This window comes from Sinocyclocheilus anshuiensis, unplaced genomic scaffold, assembly GCF_001515605.1.
Source record: "Sinocyclocheilus anshuiensis isolate Anshui unplaced genomic scaffold, SAMN03320099.WGS_v1.1 scaffold762, whole genome shotgun sequence".
Classification (NCBI taxonomy): domain Eukaryota; kingdom Metazoa; phylum Chordata; class Actinopteri; order Cypriniformes; family Cyprinidae; genus Sinocyclocheilus; species Sinocyclocheilus anshuiensis.
Window position 1 is genome coordinate 447,680 of NW_015542390.1, and position 7,593 is coordinate 455,272.

Genomic DNA, 7,593 nt, shown 5'->3' on the forward strand with positions numbered 1-7,593 from the left:
AGTTACAAAATATTATTACTTACCTATAAGGCCCTTAATGGGTTAGCTCCTGCGTACCTAACTAGTTTTCTACCGCGTACCTAACTAGTCTTCTACCACACTACAATCGATCACGCTCCCTAATGTCGCAAACCTCTGGACTTTTGGTAGTACCTAGGATAGCAAAGTCCACTAAAGGAGGTAGAGCTTTTTCGCATTTGGCTCCTAAACTCTGGAATAGCCTTCCTGATAACGTTCGGGGTTCAGACACACTCTCTCTGTTTAAATCTAGATTACAAGACACATCTCTTTAACCAAGCATTCACATAATGTCTCATCTCATAATCTCATAACCTTGTTATATCTGATCAAATGCACATTATAATTTTTTGCTTCATTTGAACACAATTTTTTCTCTATTTGCTTCTCTGTTTCTGCCACGGGATTGGCACCCCGAGGTAACTAGGATTTACACAAGCTTCAGTCTGGATCCAACCCTTATGAAGATCTAAGATGACCGAACACCTGAGAAGAGATGATGCCAACCCCTCCGAGGACCTCAGATGACGACAACCCTGAACCAACATACAAAACTACCAAATTTTGCTATAAGTTTGATTGCAACATACAGTATCTCACAGAAGTGAGTACACCCCTCACATTTTTGTAAATATTTACAAAAAACATTTTGTAAGACATTTTCACTTAGGGGTGTACTCACTTTTGTGGCCAGCGGTTTAGACATTAATGGCTGTGTGTTGAGTTATTTTGAGGGGACAGCAAATTTACACTGTTATACAAGCTGTACACTCACTACTTTACATTGTAGCAAAGTGGCATTTCTTCAGTGTTGTCACATGAAAAGATATAAAATATTTACAAAAATGTGAGGGGTGTACTCACTTCTGTGAGATACTGTATGATCATTGCTGTTAACAGTGTTCACGTTTGTTTGAATACATTTGAATGCATGATTTTTTTACTGTACATTTCTGCCATATGAACATCACCTTGACATAGTCACCACTGATAAGCTACTCCTGAATATAACGTATAAACTTTAATTTTCTGTGAAGCTGCTTTGCAACGACTTGTATGGTGAAAAGCGCTATACAAATAAATGTGAAATGAAACGAATGGACTTTTCCAGACCTGGAAAACACCAAATGTCTTACCTCCAGGTTTTTCCTGTCAATTATTTGAAAGGCTTAAATATGCAACCGTTCTATAACCATTAACCACTGAGCAACACAGCCCATTATAATAAATAATAAAGGTATAGAAAGCACCATTCATTTTAAATGTTTAAGAGTAGAGTAAATAGTCAAATCATGTGTGAGTAACACTGAGTAGGCTGCATGTGTGGATCCAGGCTTCGGCTTGAGCTGATTTTCAGGAAAGTTTGCAGTCCTCGCCCTCCATCCGTGCCTCTGAAGTTCTTCCCACACTCCCTGTTTACTTGCAAACACTGTAATGCATTTTACTTTGAGATATGAGCGTTATATCAGCCGACATGTCCTCTTGGAAGGAGTTCTGAACCTTTGAACCGAAAAAGTTGCAACAATTGTAACAAACAAGCCGTCGTGACGTAACAAACACAAACGCGAATCCACAAACAAACATCTCCATCGGACCGATCGGGAATACCGACGGTCTCTTCCCTGTTCTTTCCTATCTTTCTTTCTTTCTCCAGAAAAAGCGCCATGTTGAGAGCAGCAGTGGAGTTGACACGCAGCTTTTCTCCAAAAACACTCGACTTACCTTGGCTATGGCTTTTTTATATCTCATTGTCGCTTGCTGGATGAGACTGTGTATTGTGATATTCCCATCCCCACAGGGAACGACCACCCGGGTCCTTCCAAAACACACTGTCACTTTCATATTCGCCCGATATTCCCAGAGACTCCGCAGGGAAGCGCGTGAAGTGTTGAACTCTTCAGGAAAAATCAGTAAGCCACGGCAACATTGTATCCGTGCATGTCAAAAGCGGGATAAATCCTCATGTTGTGCTCCTCAGGTGGGACTGGACCACCTGTTCGGCGTGTGTGCTCGTCTCGCCGTGCGTCGCGGGTGAAGTGGCCGTGGGTTGGGCTTCCCACACTGACTCACTGCCGTTTCAACGCGTTCCTCGTGTAGTCCGCCAGGGACGACTGTCTGTTTCAGGTTATAGACTCGTTCAATGCTGCTAGTACTCTTCTAATTAGGCTATATTCAATTATATACCACTACATTTTCAAGATGTTCCTAGGCTACTACATATTTTGAGCTACAGAAAACTCTGAATGTATCTAAAAATGTCTGAATGTATAACTCTGAACTTCCATTATGAACCTTGAATATCTATGGAAAGTTTCCATTGCACTAAAGGTTATTTATAGTAGGAAAATATCTCTTTAGATTTTTAAGTGTTCTTTAAAGTACAAAAAAAATTGTTCTTTTACAAACTGTTCAAACTGAAACGTTCTTTAGGGAACCAAAAATGGTTCTACTACGGCGTTACTGCACCTTTTACACCTTTTTAGAACCTTGTTTTTAAGAGTGTATGTGCTTTACTCCAATGGTTAGTGGTTGGCGAAAATGGGACGTCAGGTAAAAAAAACACATTACTTTGTCATTGTGTTTGACTTCATCAGTGGACAAAGCTTCAGCATCTAGAACATGGAAGATCCACATAAATGAGGTGGATCCCTATCTCTATAAAGAAAACTGTATTAAAAATAAAGGCTCCAAAAGGGCATTTTCACAGTAATGTCAAAGAAGAACCATTTTGAGTTGCCCCCAAAAAGAACCTTTCACAGTGAACAGTTCTTGAGCATTTTAATAATCTTAAGATCCTTAAAGAAGCTCCTGTGCAATGGAAAGATTCCATGGATGGTACACTCTAAAAAATGCTGGGTTAAATATAACCCAGTGCTGGGTTAAAAAGAAGGTTCTTTGTGGAACCATAGATGCCAATAAAGAACCTTAATTTTTAAGAGTTGCCTACAAATCTTTAATTATGGCTGTTTATGATGATGTATGGTCAATTAATAATTTAAAAACACTTTATTTATAAGGGTCTGTTTTATCTAATTTAAGCTTATCATGTAGCCTGGACATTTCCTGTCTGATTGTAGATGAGATTACGGATGGCAGCCTATCAGTTACCCATCTGATATTTCTAGCTTGACCATGCCAGACATGCCTAGATGATGGAGACGATGGACTTCAGTTGGTGGTAGATCTTGATCATACTGGTTAGAGCTGAACTACCTTGAGCAAATCATGACCCAAACAACAGCTCAAGTTTGTAAGACATTGTTTTTCCAAAAGAGACTAAATAACTTCTGCCACTTTGCAGAAGTAAGCAGATATTTGCTATAAACATAGTAGAACTTTGTTAGTTTTTCATTGTTACGAAACCTTTAAAATGAGGCATGAATCTTTGTTTGTTTCTTTCCTTTCCGGTGAAGACACTGGACAGAGTTGCAGCACTTGTTTATAAGACAGATATAATGACTTTTATACTAGTTCAAACGTTTTTTGAGAGCCTGTGTGGTCAAGTTGGTTGGCTGTTAATGTTTTTAGCAGTGTCAAAAAAAACCAAAAAAAAACATATGAAATACATTAACTTCAAAAATAAGTTCAATTTTTCTGATGCTGTTAATCATGCGAGCAAGAGAAAGGGGGAAATACGGAGAGAAGGTGTGTTTAAATTGTTATTTGTTTACAGTCTCAAGTTAAGTAGAAGGACAGCAAATGACATAAAACAAATGTGGTAGTTGTTTTCATGGAGACAAACATCTGACTATTCTGCTGGATTGTGTCTGTCTAGCCACATTACGAAGCATCAAAACCATGTTTCTAGATGTATGTTCAATGTTCAGACATAGAGATTTCACTGCATTTAAATAGAATCATTATTTTAAAAAACTCCTTTCTTATTATTTCTGCTTTTTTTATTATGCATAACGCCCCCTTGTGGTAGAAAAAGATGCTTTGACTTGAAGCATGTGCTTTTCACTCTTAATGATTTATTTATTACTCTCTATAGTATGGTGACCGAGAAGTGCAAAGCAAATCACAATTCTGAAAACAAAATAACAAATTACAAACGCAAATGCAATGTAAATAGCATATTGCTAAAAATACTGCTATTTTCACTTAGTGTAAATAGAATCCATTGCTAATACGAGATTTGAAAAGGGAGGAAAAAAAGTTCGGCAAAAGGCGGGATCGAACCCGGGTCGATCGTGTCAAAAAGCCAACGACATGCGCTTATCCATCTGCGCCACTGGAGCTGATATTTTATAGTTACTTTTAACTGAATTTAAATAGACACTCCGTATTTTTTATTCCATAGTAAGGGCAATTCATACAATACATTTAAACTGAGCTACTTTAATACCATCTCTGAACTTTCTACCACGACTCTGCTGTTCTTCGGCTGGTTCTTCCCTGTATACGTTGATTGACAGATGTCTCGTCCAGTCAGCGGTGAGTAATCCCAAACCAATGGCGCTGTCTCAAACTATACCTACCTCTTCCGGTTTGTCTGATTTGTCGTTGTGTTTTCTGACTTGTTAATTTGTTTTCGAATTTGTCATTGTGTTTTCTGACTTGTTATAATGTTTTCTGAATTGTTGTTGTGCTTTCTGAATTGTTATTTTGTTTTTTAGACTTGCATTTGCGTTTGTAATTTGTTATTTTGTTTTCAGAATTGTGATTTGTTTAGCACTTCTCGGCCACCGTACTATAGCATCCAGTGACTTGACATCTGTGAATCTGCAAAATGTCAGGCTTACGTAAGATGATGTATATTGTACAGACATGTTTTGCTGATGACACACACATATTGCAGACATGTTGATTTGGTCAGGAACCTCCACGTGGGCCTCATTAGGAGCGAATCCTGAGCTAGAAGGAGCTGAGAGTGAATAGGCTTCTGCTGAGTGAGATTCGCTTATGAAGAATCCCAATATAGCACAACCCACAGAAAACCTGCAGTCCTTGGTGCACATGACAGGCTGTAAACAAACTACACCATGGTCACATGACTTTGTCACCACCGTGAAGCTTCAGACAACTTTTAAGTATTTTCACTGAAAGTTTGAGTTATAATAGTTTGCGAGACTGCGATTGTAAACGCAACGAGGCTGTGTAACTAGTGAGTAAATGAGTTCACATGATGATGTTTAATGACAACTTCTGTAGTCCTCTTAGCAGCTGCCTTTCACAAGAGGATATTACTGATGTATTTTATGTTGTAGAATAAAACGTGAAAATATCATGAGCCCGTGTTCACCTCAGACCTGTTTAACCAAAAACCCATTGACTTCAGGATGATGGAATCTGAAGTGTTAAAATGCTAACGTGTTTCCACTTTATGCCCTACAAAGTTATGTCATCCTTGCAGCACTCTACTTATGCCAGCAGTGTTGGGGGTAACGCATTACAAGTAACGCGAGTTATGTAATCAGATTACTTTTTTCAAGTAACTAGTAAAGTAACGCATTACTTTTTAATTTACAAGAGAATATGTGAGTTACTTTTTCAAATAAGTAACGTAAGTTACTTTTTTTTCCCAATTTATTGATTGACAGCTCTCCTGTCCACATGTTGAGAGAAATCAGAAGATGTTACTGTAGTTCTAAAATAAATATGAATATGCATTAATTCATCTCTAATTAGTTACTTTTTTATGGAGTAACGCAATATTGTAATACATTACTTTTAAAAGTAACTTTCCCCAACACTGCTTATGACACCTTACACACATTTGTGACATTTGTGTAATGCTTCATCCACACAGATAGGTGTCAGTATAACATTCATCAAAACCATATAACAGACCATTATTGCATAAAGGGGGTCACGTCCTGGGTCCAAAACCATATAGAGCAGTATGTCTGAAGAGTAGTATGAGTAGTAGTATGAGATTTGCATTTTCAAAACACAATTATTTTTTTTTAAATGTACATTAAGCGTGTTTTTCCTTTTGTTTTTATTCAATTAATGAAGGTGCTGTAAACTGAATCGTTATAAATCGTAATTGTAACATCTTATTTTATACATACAACATAGCTACTTTAATTGAATATATATATATATATATATATATATATATAAAAAACAATTCTAACAAATTTACCGTAAATACAGACGCCGCATCTGTTGCATCCATCATATTTTCTCAGTGACATGCTTCCAACTCGGAAACTGGCTCAAAGAAAATCCAGGGATTCTCACTTATATTTATGACTCATAAACAGTGCTGGGTAGTACCTGATTACATGTAATGGATTATGTAATCATATATGTAGTATTTGTAATTAGATTACATTTTAAAATGCTCATAATCAGATTACATTTACTTTTTGTGGATTACATGATTACAGATTATTCATATTGGTAACACTTTGCAACAAGGTTCACTGGTTAACATTAGTTAACTACTTTAGTTAACGTGAACTAAGAATGAACAATACTTTTACGGCATTTATTAATCGTAGTTAATTTTAACATTTACTAATACATTATTAAAATCAAAAGCTGTGCTTGTTAACATTAGTTAATGCACTGTGAATTAACATGAATGACTGTAATTTCATTAACTAACATTAACAAAGATTAAATAAATACTGTAATAAATCTATTGCTCGTTGTTTGTTCATGTTAGTTAATACATGAACTAATGGAACCTTATTGTAAAGTGTTACCTTCAAATTTGATTAATTCTCCATAATTATTTTTTTATCTTTTAAATGTTCCTTTCTAAAAACAAAAATCTGTATATGTGTGTCATATCATTTAGCGTTGTATATTCACAGTATAGAATGGCCATGTAAATTCATTTGTGAGCCATGCTTCTGAATTTGGGGACAAAAGCACCTCTCAGTCAATTATACAATGCATGAGACGAATAATTAAGAAGGTTTCTAAACACTTCCAATGTATAGCTAACAAAAATATTTAAAACCTGGAAGACTTTGACCATGTCTTTGCTGTTTTCACCTTCATTAATGTTTCATGTGATGCAGGGATTCCCAGACTTGTCAGTCAAACCCCTTTGCCCTAAAATATTTACCTGAAGCCCCCATGAGAATTAAAGTTAATATTTCAATAATTTAACAACACATTCACATGTTCTCCGAAGTTGGTTAATGGTCACATTGACATGCAGGTAACCAAATAAAATAGTTTTTAATTTACCCCAGTTTGGGAAACCCTGGAGTAACGCAATGCTTTTCATGATAAAGAGTTGAATATATTTTATTTTTCTTTGTTTTGTTTTTTGTTTTTGTTTAAAAAAAACAATAATGCCATTTAAATCTATAAACAAGTTAGGTCAAAAGTAATCTAAAAGTAATCCAGAATACATTACCAAACATGAGTAATCTACAGTAATTACATTACTGACTTCAATTTTCATTATGTAATTTGTAATCAGTAACAGACTACAATTTGTAAGTAATATACCCAGTACTGCTCATAAACATCATCTTTCCAACACAACATTAGAAAAATGCTAAAAAATAAATAAATAAATTGGTTCACCTTTAATAGTTACTGATGATGAAGTCACTCTTAAAACATTTACGAAAAAGTGTTTTTTATTTGTTTATTTGACAAGCA

The 7,593-nt window shown here is 35.8% G+C and overlaps 1 protein-coding gene across 1 annotated transcript in view; it reads right to left on the reverse strand.

Annotated features, from left to right (window-relative positions):
• The window catches only part of LOC107692754 (partitioning defective 3 homolog), a 444,353-nt gene extending 442,245 nt beyond the window's left edge, over positions 1–2,108 (reverse strand). The window contains exon 1 of the mRNA XM_016491924.1: positions 1,741–2,108. Within this exon, the coding sequence (XP_016347410.1) occupies positions 1,741–1,860 (120 nt within the window). The 5' untranslated portion in view covers positions 1,861–2,108. The remainder of the gene's footprint in view (positions 1–1,740) is intronic.
• Positions 2,109–7,593: the final 5,485 nt, after the last annotated feature.